This window comes from Manis javanica, chromosome 14, assembly GCF_040802235.1.
Source record: "Manis javanica isolate MJ-LG chromosome 14, MJ_LKY, whole genome shotgun sequence".
Classification (NCBI taxonomy): Eukaryota; Metazoa; Chordata; class Mammalia; order Pholidota; family Manidae; genus Manis; species Manis javanica.
The window spans coordinates 11,415,484-11,427,974 of record NC_133169.1 but is presented as its reverse complement, the minus strand read 5'-3'; the positions used below and the strand labels follow the sequence as shown (position 1 = coordinate 11,427,974).

Genomic DNA, 12,491 nt, shown 5'->3' with positions numbered 1-12,491 from the left:
TTGCCACTTCTTGCTCTTCTGATCTGATTAGCATGTGTTATATACACAGTGGACCAATATAATGTTCTTTAAAATGTCCAGATGGTCAAGGTCTCTTCAGATTATATTATGATAGAGGGCCAGACAGTTCACACAGTCCTGGGACAAGACCATAAGTGTATTGTTGTCCTTCCCATGTGGATGCAAATTGCTTCTGATCCTCCTTTGTGATCTGATTGGGATGGAAAATAACATATACACCAGATTAATGGCTATATTCCACCAGCCAGAGGCTATATATTAATTATATATATATAACTGCTCTACAAAGTTACCATATGGAACACAGAAACAATTGAAGTTGCTGTTTGGTTAATTTTGTGGTAAACCACTCCTATCTGCCATGATCTATCCAGTTTTTGTAGAAGCCAAACTGGTGGTGTGACAGGGGCCACCTCTCCTGTGTTCTTTAAGTCTTTGAGGCTGGCACTAATCTCTTTAGTTTTCCATGGGATATGATTTTATTTTATTTTTGTCTTGCTGTGGAGCAGTTTTCAGTCCTTCAGTTGGCCTTCAGCACTTAATCCATGGGTCAAACCAATGTTGAGTGTTCTACAACTTCAAAGGATGTCCGTTTCAATTTTATGTTAGGGTACTGGGGAAATGAACACTGGGATGTCCCATGGTGTGATATAATGAGTTATAAGAAATACGTATTTTTTCATTCAGATGACCAAATATGTTTGTCAGGTATATTTGGTCTTTATCCACAGTTTCTGAAAACACTTCAGAGCCTTAAAGGTGAAATGGGTATCTTGTCATGTTAATGAGAGACTTTTGGACCCCACCCAAGGGTAGGGGCTGGAGGTTGAATCAGCCAATGGCCAGTTATTTAGTCAATCATGACTATAAAATGAAGCCTTCACAAAAATTCACGAGAAGAGCATCTCTCCCTTTTGTATCCTGCTTCTCTGTGGAGAGAGCTTCCACACTTGGAGAGCCAGAAGGCCTCCATGTGCCACTGAGCCAGGCCCCAAGCTCCACAAGGATGGAAGCTCCTTTATTTGGGACCTTGCCCTATGTGACTCTTTATCTGGCTGTTAACTTGTATCCTTTAGGGTATTTTTTATTATATGGGTAAGTATGACATGAGTGTTTTCCTGAGTTCTGTGAGCTGCTCTAGCAAATTAATCGAATCTAAGGGGGAGGTCATTGGAACCTCCAATCTATAGCCGGTAGGACAAAGCACAGGTAAGTCTGGGGCTTGTGACTGTTATCTGGAGTAGGGGGTGGAGGGGCGGTCCTGTACCTGGGGAATCTGGTGCTGTCTCTGGGCAGAGTAGAGTGTCAGAATTGAGTACAATTCTCAGACACCCTGCTGGTGTTCAAGAATTGCTTGGTGTTGTGCATGGGAAGACACCCTCCCAAACACACATGCATTGGAATTGAGTGCAGGAACCCAAAAGGAGTTGGTGTGGAATGCAGTTGGTGTCAGGAACAGGATTTTTTTTTTGAATAGCCCAGGCTCACAGAAATGTGTGGTTTTTGAAGAGAAAGAAGGAAAGCGCATGAGATGAGGAACCTTCGATGCTTGGATGGCTACCTAATCACCCATGGTATGAAAGAGCAGCTGCTCTGCAATCAGTTACTGTAAGTCCGGGGAGAAGAAACCCTGGGGCAAAATACCTCTAAAAATCAAAATCAGTCAAAGGGAGAAATAAAGTTTAAAGCCCATTTATTGCTCACAAACTGCAGTCCTGGGCTGTCTTTCTCCTCTGCTCTGCAAGCAAAAACCTGCCCTCCCCTCACCTCTCAGGTACAGATAAGCCCTCAGTTGCGCAGGTAATTTACCCATTGATATGGAGAGGAACTTCTCTCCACTCCTGAGGAATGATGCAAATGCACTAAAGCCATACTTCTTTCCACCTCTAAATGCCTATTGATACGTAGATGTAGTAAAGCCATGATATTCTGGAAGTGTTACAGTTTTACCCACAGGCCACCCCTCCGGCAATCTCGTTTTATAATTTACTCATTTCCCCTCTTCAGACCAATCTAATAACATACAGTAGCAACAGCAACAAAATCTTGATAATCCTCAAGCCAGAGGATTCAGCCTATGCAGATCTCTCACTATTGGAGAGATTCTCTCACTAAACACAATCTCTCACTAAGCACAAAATATGTTCCTACACTTGTTTACTCATTCCTAACAACCATGCTAGATTGCTCACAAAACTTTTACCAAACATTAAACAAAGTCAAGCCTCTCTTTAAGCATTTTTTTCTTGACAATAGCAACACAATCATGATAATTCTCAAGCCAGAGTTTTCAGGTAGGTTCAAAATACTATGCAGATTAAGCCCAAAACTCATCCATTCCAGCCATCATGCGGTAGCTGCAGCCAGGGGGCGCATCCAGGACACAAGGACTGTAGAAGCAAATAACCATGATTTTGGGGGGCCACTTTGCTGTTATTCCAGGAATATACGGGAGGCCAGCTTCCAGGCCTTTTCCCCAAGGTGCCAGAAGAGCCAGCCATAGCCAGTCCATGTGTTAAAATGTCCAGGGCGACGTCCATTTTATTCCTAAGTGCTGCACGCATTCTTACAACTTATGTTCAATGAAGTGGATGCCTTGATCACTCTCAATTATGGGCAACCGGCCATAGGTTGCAATGAGATGCTCTAGGCCCCTTTTGGTGGTTTGCTGATCTGCAGAATGTGCAGGGCCAACTCCTTCTGTCTCCGCTGACTTCTTCAAAGGTCAATGGCAAGCCCCACCGATGGGCTACAGCCCACATTGTCTTTTACCCCACTTGCAACAAATGCTCATGTAGCCATTGGGCCACATCAGAGGCAGGGTTTCCTTCTAGCCAGCACACCTGGGCCAATGTGTCTGCTTCATCACTCCCTGGGGATGCCAAAGGCAAATGGCCAGTCACATGATATGCGGTAGGCGTCAGTGCCATGCCACTCCATGGCCTTTGGGTCCAGTCTCTCACCCACCCCGCCATGGGATAGGTGGTTATTACCTTGGTTGGAGCTGTTCTGGCGATGGGCTCTGTAGCCAGCAAGGCGTGGTACACAGCAGCCAGTTGCTTCTCTATTAAGATGTACTGAACCTCTGCTCCTTTCCATAGTTGTGGCCAGGCTCCAGCCGGCAGCAGAAGCAGCAGCAATCACAGAAGCAGTAGCCTTAGGCTTGGGCCACTGGCCAGGGTCGGCACGGCCAGCAGCATCAATGATGCCCCCACGACCACACGAGTGTAGACACATGTCCCTCAGCACGAGCGCCACTTCTCCCCATCATTTCTTGGGGTGGCCCTCCCAAAGGTCTCACCTATTATAACAGATTTTGGGTTCAGAGGAACCCTGCTGACTGCACCAGATGTACATCTGGGGAAAGGAAATCCCGGGGCAAAATACCTCTGAAAACCGAAATCAATCAAAGGGAGAAATAAAGTTTAAAACCCGTTTATTGCTCACAAACTGCAGTCCCGGGCCGTCTTTCTCCTCTGCTCTGGAAGAAGCAAAAACCTGCCCTCCCCTCACCTCTCAGATACAGATAAACCCTCCTTGTCTGGGTAATTACCCATTGATATGGAGATGAACTTCTCTCCACCCCTGAGGAATGATATAAATGCACTAAAGCCATACTTCTCTCCACCCTTGAGTGCCTATTGATATGCAGATGTACTAAAGCCAGGAGAGATATTCTGGAAATGGTACAGTTTTACACACAGTTATTAAATGTAAAAGTTACCAGTGGAATTTAGAAAAGGCAGTGGACCCAACTCCGGAGTTGGCTCATTGGATAAGTAAGGAAATACAAAATAATAAGCAGGCTAAATATACCATACTCTGGTTATTGTTATCTGTAATAGTCAAAATGAAAATAAAAGAAAGCCCTAGGTCAGGACTTGATGCTGAACCAGCTTGGATCTGAGTCAATCTGAGCTTCAGCCACTAGCCTCAAGGCTGCCTAGAAAGGGAAAAATTATTCCAAAGCGATAGGAAGTACCTCTAAGACCTCTGGGCACCAAGAAAACAGTTAATGTAGGGGGAGGTGAAAACCAGGAAATGTCTGAAACCAGGGGATATGGTGTGAAGGAACTGGCTCCTTTTGTGGATGGTATCACTGGCTTCCTAAAGAACCTTAACTAAAGTGGATTGTGAGAGTCACCAGTTTGGGGGCTGTGTCTGTGGTTTTGAATGCTTCAGAGTGGAAGAGGATGTTTGGGCTAATGTAGGACCCCCAGCTCACTACTGAAAAATCACAGATGGCTGTACATGATCCAGACACACAGGAGGTTATTCTTGAGGGAACTGGGTAAGAGCCCCTGTGAGGTCTACTGATCCTGAGAAGGGGATTGCCCAGTTCCCCCAATAAATGCCAAATGTAACACCCCAGATGAATCAGCCTATGTTCTTCATATGCAAGCCATGTGGGATTGGCTTTATGATGACTGAGATATTCATCTGCTGAATATTACTCTTATACAGGTTATGGTGAATGTTGTGATTAAGGGGGCCCCGTTGCATGGGCACCCCATGTAACTTTACTGCTACAAAGTAGAACTGTTCAAGATGCCTTTATCAGAATTGCTATCTCAGCTTCCTCATGGGTCTAACTGATACCAAGATCGTTAAGGTAACTAAACTAATGGGAAGGCACAAAGGAGGGAGTCAAGGAAGGGACTTTACCCATCAGAGTGGAACTCTTCAGATGGTTATTGAATAATGGTATGAAAAAAGCAGACATTGATGTGGTTGAAACAAAGGTGTCAGTGCAGCACTACCAGAAATTGGGGGGACCCCTGGGACCCCCTAGTATTCCCCTGATATTACAGAGGCCCGAAAAGTCCACTCTATTTACCCCAGTTTGGAGGGACTTAAATAGCCCGCAGGCCAAGATTACAATGAGAAAACTGACCAGAAATCCCCTGGGGTGGTGGTCGGGCAGGTTAATCAAGTTAAAGATTGGTAAAAGGGCCAGGGTCCTCTGGCCACACCCCCAGCTTGGGCACCTGAGGCCATTTGCATATGGGTAAAATGACCAGGTGGAGGTGAATAACTTTTCTGGGACTCCTTGATACAGGAACCCACTGCCCTGTGATTCCAAAGCCTATTGGTGAAGTCTTAGCTAAGGCTAAGGTTAGATCAGAGAGGCAGTGGTTGACAGGATTAAGGTGAAAGTCTGGATAAAAACTGGGGGACATGAGCAGATTTGTATGAGGTAGTTGTATCTCCTTTACCTGAATGTATTATTGAGATGATTTTATGACTGACTTTAGGGATTGCTTCCTCGACCTAATACTCTTGAACAGAAGGCATGTAAGCCTGCCCTTAGGCTAGTTTTAATTGGACATGTTAAATGAGAATTGAGAACTGCCTGAGCCCCCACAGGTGGTTAACTTGAAGCAATGTAGAATACCTGGTGGGCCACAAGAGATCACCACTGTAATGTGTGACATGCTAGAAGCTAGGTGCTGGTGCCCATTCACTCACTGTACAGTAGTCCTGTGTGGCCTGTGCAAACGGTGGATGGCTCGTGGACACTAACAGACTATCGAGGCTTCAATAAATTTGTACCTCCCACAGCCTCAGCAGTTCCAGACATGGTCTGAAAAACACAAAAAATACAGCAGGCTGAAGGAGGCAGGTACTCAGTGATTGGCCTTGTGAATGCTTTCTTCTCCATCTCGAATCTCTGAAAAGAGCCAACCACAGTTTGCCTTCATGTGGGAAGGATCCCAGTTTACTTTTACTGTGGTGCCACAGGATTATCTGAACTCACTCTCTTATTGTCACAACTTGGTCAGGAGGGATTTGAATTTGATGCAGGTCTCAAGCGTAATAATACACTACATTGGTGACATTATGGTAGTATCAGAAACAGAAGAGCAAGCCAGGACTGATTTGAATGTGATAGTGTGGATAAAATGAGAGTTCCTGTGTCCAGGATTCTCACCTTCCCCTGGTTGACTAGCTCACTGCACACTTGTGGGCAATACATGGCTGTTGACTCTATATAAAGAGCTCTGCCCAGGGCTCTGGGTGCGACATGGTGGCAGGGCTGCAAGGTAGCAGGAGAGCAGAGCAGAGGCTGGAGTGGTGGCAGCACCGAGGACAGAGGCCCAGACGATGGTTGTGTGGAACGACTGTGCAGAGAGGCCCGGAGGACGGCTGTGTGGGACAACTATGCAGGCAGAGAGGCCCAGAGGACAGCTATGCAGACAGAGGAGCCCAGAGGCAGAGACCAGCTTGCTGCATGCAGACACGCTCTGAGTGAATAGGATTTTAGTGACTGACCTGCCACCTGGAAATAAAGTTGGGTATAACCCTTTCACCCCAAGAACGTTTTGCTGTCATTTTCTTTGGTCACACTGAATCCATAGCGAACTTGCCCGGGACTGAAACCCATTGGCAAGACAGATAGTGACACACATGACCAACTGGGGCTGGTTAATAAACCCAGCAAAGGTCCCAGGATTTGCTCAAACAGTGATATTCTTAGGAATAATGTGGACAGGAACCACCTGGGAATTCCAGTTACCATTCCCCTCACATCTCTGAAGTGCCAGGGTTAATTGCACCAGTGTACGGCCTTTCAACCAGTGACCTCTTCCAAATGACCACTACTGATCATTTAAGTAATGACATCAATTTAGCAAGCTAGAGACTATGCATCCTCTAGCTACTACCATCATGGGGTTCTGTTTGTCCGCCAGGAGATGAAGAATCTGTCACCAAAACCCCATTTTAGTTTGCTTGCTAGAACCACTCCTGACACCATCTATTTGGGTTCCCTGGAAAAAAAGACTAAGGTGGGGAGGTACATGAACTAAGTTTATCAGGGACATGAACAAGGTTTAGTGGGGGGTGGTAGTGCTCCCAGGAGATAGAGGTAAGGAAGTGGGGAAGGCAGGAGTAGGTGGAGGGGGAAAGTGACACGCAGTGAGGATGTAACAGAGGCTTCAGCTGTTCCTATGGGGAACTTTGGAGCTGAAATGGCCTTCAGAGTTGTCTCAATTTTGAGGCAAAGAGGCCAGGTCTCTGTACCCCTGTATCAACTGTCATTGATATAGGCCCTATTTAGCAGGGCACGTAACCTTGGGCGAGAGTTTCCTGCCAGGAAAGCCACGGCTGGTGAGGAGAGCAGCTGTGTGCTATCAGTGTCTGATAGTCCCAGCAACCGAGGAGTCGGGGCCTTGGCCTTGAAGAAGGTATCTAGAGCCCATGGAGTTACATGGCCTAGCTTTCAAGGACCTCATAAACTATTTTATTTTAAAATGTTGTACATTTTCTCTTTCCACCTACTAGAACATAGCTCTGGGAGGAGAGGGACTATGTTTTGTTTACCACTGTTTCCCCAGGGTCTATCACTCAATCCATAGTTGAATGAATCTTATTGGAGGCTTGAGATACAAGGAGGTATAAAAATGGTGATGTGTTATTCAGAATAAGAGTAGCAAGAATAAGAAGAGGTGGGGCTCAGTGTGGGTGTGAAGCCCTCGTCTGAAGGCGAGGCAAGAGGCGCAGAAACAGAGCATTCTCTAATCACGGTGAGGTGGCAGGAGCACAGGACAGGCGTTCAGTGTGCTGTTTATTCTTACCGTCTATGGTCTTCAGTCCAGTGTCTCTGGAGAGACTTGAGTTTTCCAAGCATCCAAATGGTTTGGGGAAAGGCTTTGCACTGTACGTGAGAGGCATTATGGAATAGCAGATGGAGAGTCAGAAGACCTGTATTTGAAATCAGACTTAACCATAATCTGGTGCTGTGGCCTTGGGGAATTCTAATGCTCCCTCAGTGTTCTCATCTGTAGAGCGGGAGCAATAGTATGACTTCACACAGTTGTCTTGAGGACCAAGAGAATGCACGGGAAGCAGAGTGCCACCCCCAGGGTGTCCGCACAGGAGGAGGCCGCTCCCGGGAGGTCGGGGGATGAAACCCAGGAGCCAGAGCCTGGGCAAACTCCAGACTCCAGTCACGCACACAGCCTGCCCACTGACATTCTCCCGTTATCTCTCTCCTCCCCAGCCCACACACGTGTACTGATATTTGTGCTGTTCAGCAGCTAAGTGGTTTTAAAGTCTTTTCCTTATCTTTTCACCTGGCAGGCAGTAGCTGTGTAGCAGCATTGTGCCTATGCAGACGGAGTAAAGGGAGGCTCACCATGGCCTGCGCTCAGCCCCTGGCCAAAGTCAAAGGCCAGCTCCGGATCCGCAGCCTCCTGGCCCGACAGTGCCTGGCCGAGTTTCTGGGTGTATTTGTGCTCATGGTAGGCAGGGTAATTGGGGAAAAGAAAGAGGGGAGGAGGATGGAATTTCTGGCTCCTCCTGGTATCGTTAACCTCCTGGTCCTTCTCTCCTCTTCCGGGTGCCCCACTTCTTTCAGCTGTCCATCATATCTCTGCCCACCCCATCTCCTCCGTTCTTCTCCTACCCCTCATTTTCATCCCTGTCCCTTCCCATCTTACCTTCCTTCCCTTTCTTTACTCTTCCTCTCTTTCTCTGCTTTTCTCCCTTCCTTGCTGATCTTCATGTCTGTTCATCTCTGTCGGTCTCTCCCCTTGCCTTCCCAGGCTCTCTCCCCTGTTGACCCACCAGGATCCCTGTTCCGGGCTCCCTGTTCTTCACCTTCCCTCTCCCCACCAGCTTCTCACTCAGGGGGCTGTGGCCCAGGCTGTCACCAGTGGAGAAACCAAAGGCAACTTCTTCACCATGTTTCTGGCTGGCTCTCTGGCGGTAGTGATTGCCATCTACGTGGGTGGTAATGTTTCAGGTGACGAGGGCAAGGTCTGGCCGTCAGAGGGGGTAGGACGTGCATGTGAGTGTGGGTATATGATGGCAGGGAAAGGGCAGATCCTTTGATGACTCATGGTCATTATGTCCTTGAGCTTGACCAGTTCCTTGGACTGAGATATGACTGTGGCCCCATCTAGCCCCTCCCCTTTCTGTATCTCTCCTCCTCTCACCTAGACGGATAGATGGCAAGGAATGAAAGGTAAGTCCTATCTTCTTGTGTCCCCCAACGAAAGCCTTCTGGGGTTCATCTATGCTCAGGACCTCACCTGCTTGTTCCCCAGACATACCCTGTATTGGTGTGCCTTGCTGGAGCCTTGAGGCACAAGTGCTGTAGGATTAAGAGCAGACAGACTCAAGTTTAAACCTTGGCTTCGCTGTTTAAACCTTGACAAGTTGTTTAACCTCCTTGAGCCTCAGTTTCCTCATCTATATGATGAGAATTGTAATAGCTACCTTAAGAGTCATGGGGAGGAAGAGCAGTGCAGCCTGGTGAGTTCCTGGAAACGACACTTAATGCATGTTAGTTTTCTTTTCTTGATCCTTGCAGGGGCCCATCTGAACCCAGCCTTCTCCCTAGCCATGTGTCTCCTGGGACGCCTTCCCTGGGCCAAGCTCCCCATTTACTCCCTGGTGCAGTTGCTGTCTGCTTTCTGTGCCTCTGGAGCCACTTATGTTCTCTACTACGGTAACAGAGGGAACATGGTTGGGGGCACCTGTGTGTGGGCAGGGGTGCCTTGGAATGGTTTGGATGAGCAAACCATTGGATGGAAATCCTGTGTGTCCCCCTCCTCCCATAGATGCCCTACAGAATTATACAAGTGGGAACCTGACAGTGACTGGCCCCAAGGAGACGGCCTCCATCTTTGCCACCTACCCTGCCCCCTATCTGTCCCTGAACAATGGCTTCCTGGATCAGGTAGGTGTGAGGGGGAGACCTGGGAGCCTCAACTGTTGCTCTGTCCAATGGGACCCCAACCTATCATTCAGGCTCTGGGTGGGATGTTCAGCTAGGTTTCTCTTTGCACCATCCCCAACCCCAGCTGCCTGTGTTGGACAGTCAGCTGACATGGGACGGTGATCTGGGCTGTTGGGGTAAAAGGGGAGAGATGGAGCATCTGACAGCTGATGGAGCCCCTCTGCCTCTGTCAACTCCAAGGTTCTGGGCACTGGGATCCTGATTGTGGGGATCTTGGCCATCCTGGACACACGGAACAAGGGAGTGCCTGCGGGTCTGGAACCTGTGGCAGTGGGGCTGCTGATCCTGGTCATTGGGCTATCCATGGGTGCCAACTGTGGGTTCCCACTCAATCCTGCTCGTGACCTGGGCCCAAGGCTTTTCACTTACGTGGCTGGCTGGGGCCCTGAGGTCTTCAGGTAGATGACTTCCCCTGGTGTCCCCCCACCGCTCTCCCTCTGCTAATTTCTCTGTCTGTCCCTGGGTCCCTCAATCCTTCTCCTCTTAAACCTTGACCTCTTAAGACAAAGTCCCTCCTCTAAGCCCCAGTTCTCCCTTTCTCTCTTGTCCCTCTTCCCCCACTCCATCCTTTTCAAGGAAACAGTTAAGATTTAGAGGCTTGTTCTTGGGCATGTCATATTACCTCTTTGGCATTAGTGGCTTCATTAGCAAAATGGGTCTTTCACATAATTCCCTGAGGCTATAGGCTGGGCCTGACTCTCCTGGGGTCTTCTCCTCTCTAGGTGCTGTGCTTTGACACCCTCTTCCTGGTGTCCGTCACCCCAGAAACCACTTTAGGGAGTTCTCTTTTTGCTACCCCTAGTGCTTCTGGGAGAAGGCCAGAGGAGTCACCCGGATGTCTCCCTTCTGTCCTCTCGCAGCGCTGGCAATGGCTGGTGGTGGGTGCCTGTGGTGGCTCCGCTGGTGGGGGCCACCCTTGGAACAGCCACTTACCAGCTGCTGGTGGCTCTACACCACCCCGAGGACTCAGAGCCTGCTCGGGATCTAGAGTTTGTCCAACACGAGGTCTCAGACTTGGAAACTCCTGCCTCAGCTCAAAAGCCAGAGTATAAGCTTTGATTCCGATATGGCAGCCCTCACCTCCCTCAGGGACACTGAGGAGGGCCAGAGATCCAGGCCTGGTAACAAGACATTCTCTCTCTGTTTTTCTTTCTGAATAATTCTTTTTTTTATTATTATCGAAGTATGTTGATGTACCATTTTATATTGGTTGCAAATATGCAACACAATGGTTCAACAGTTACCCATATTATTAAATACTCACTCCCACTAGTGCTGTTACTGTCCGTCAACATAGAAAGACGTTACAGAATCATTGACTATATTCTCCATGCTGTTCTACTATCTCTGTGACCAAATTGTATTACGACTGAGAATTTTTGTGCCCTTTTATCTCCCTCACCCTTCCCCCAACCCACCCCAACCCCTCCCCCATGGTAACCACCAGTCACTTCTCAGTGTCTATGGGTCTGCTGCTGTTTTGTTCACTTTGCTTTGTTTTTATATTCCACAAATAAGTGAAATCTTCTGGTATATGTCTTTCTCTGCCTGGCTTATTTCACTAAGCAGTATATCCTCTACATCCATCTATGTTGTTGCAAATGGCAGGATTTCTTTTCTTTTTATGGCTGAATAATATTCCATTGTGGATATGTACCGCATTTCTTTATCCATTCATCTATTGATGGACACTTAGGTTGCTTCCATATCTTGGCTATTGTAAATAATGTAGCGATAAATACAGGGGTGCATTATCTTTTTGAATCAGGGATTTTTGTTTTCTTCAGGTAAATTCCTAGAAGTGGGATTACTGGGTCAAATGGTATTTCTATTTTTAGTTTTTTGAGGAACCTCCATACTGCTTTCCACAGCGGTTTTACCAATTTACATTCCCAACGACAGTATAGGAGGGTTCCCATTTCCCCACAGCCTCACCAACACTTGTTATTTTTTTGTCTTTTGGGTAGTGGCCATTCTGACTGGTGTGAGGTGACATCTCATTGTGGTTTTGATGTGCATTTCCCTGATGATTAGCGATGTGTAGCATCTTTTCTTGGGCCTGATGGACACCTGTATTTCTTCTCTGGAGAAATATCTGTTAAGACATTCTCTTTACTAATACACCAGGCCCTGGGCAGCTTCTCTGTTTACTCATGTAGGCATCACTTCCTCCTAAACTGGGGAGGATGCCCGGACAGGGAGAACTGGAGGAAATAAGGTCAGGGGACCCAATGCTCTTCATACCTTCCTCCCACAAACAAGGACTCTGAGGGCTTCCAGGAAAGTATTTCCTCAAAGTAGCCGCCAGAGGGTGCGCACCCTGGAAGCCGGTTGGGAAGGCTGCGGGAATCTGCAGGGTGCTGGGCGCTGACCATTCAGTGGGAGGCATACCTCTGGGGACCTCCTCCAAAGCTTGGTCCCCATTGCCTGACTGCTAGCTTTCGCAACCTCAGCGCCGCCCTTTACCCTCACTGGGGCGCCTCCCCAGATTCAGCCACCTCCAGCTAGGGGTGGGGAGCTGCCTCCCCCGCGGGGGCGTGGTGGCGTGGGCGAGAGGACCGGCCGCGGAACACTGCCTAAAGACAGCGGGAGCAAGGGGGAAACTCAGGCACGACACTCAAGGAGAGGGCACGCACATTGAGAGAGCCGGGGCAGGGAGAGAAGGCGAAGGCACCAGCTCGGAAGGGGGGAGTGTGGGGTTAGGGAAAACTCGCTCGCCACCTCC

General features: G+C 48.2%; 1 protein-coding gene across 1 annotated transcript; it reads left to right on the top strand.

The window, feature by feature from the left end:
• Positions 1-8,084: 8,084 nt before the first annotated feature.
• On the top strand, positions 8,085-11,496 carry AQP10 (aquaporin 10). Its single transcript, XM_017655040.3, has 6 exons — positions 8,085-8,264; positions 8,641-8,767; positions 9,338-9,475; positions 9,588-9,706; positions 9,947-10,164; positions 10,627-11,496. The coding sequence occupies exons 1-6, from the start codon at positions 8,160-8,162 to the stop codon at positions 10,823-10,825; spliced, it is 906 nt and encodes a 301-aa protein (XP_017510529.1). The 5' UTR covers positions 8,085-8,159; the 3' UTR covers positions 10,826-11,496.
• Positions 11,497-12,491: the final 995 nt, after the last annotated feature.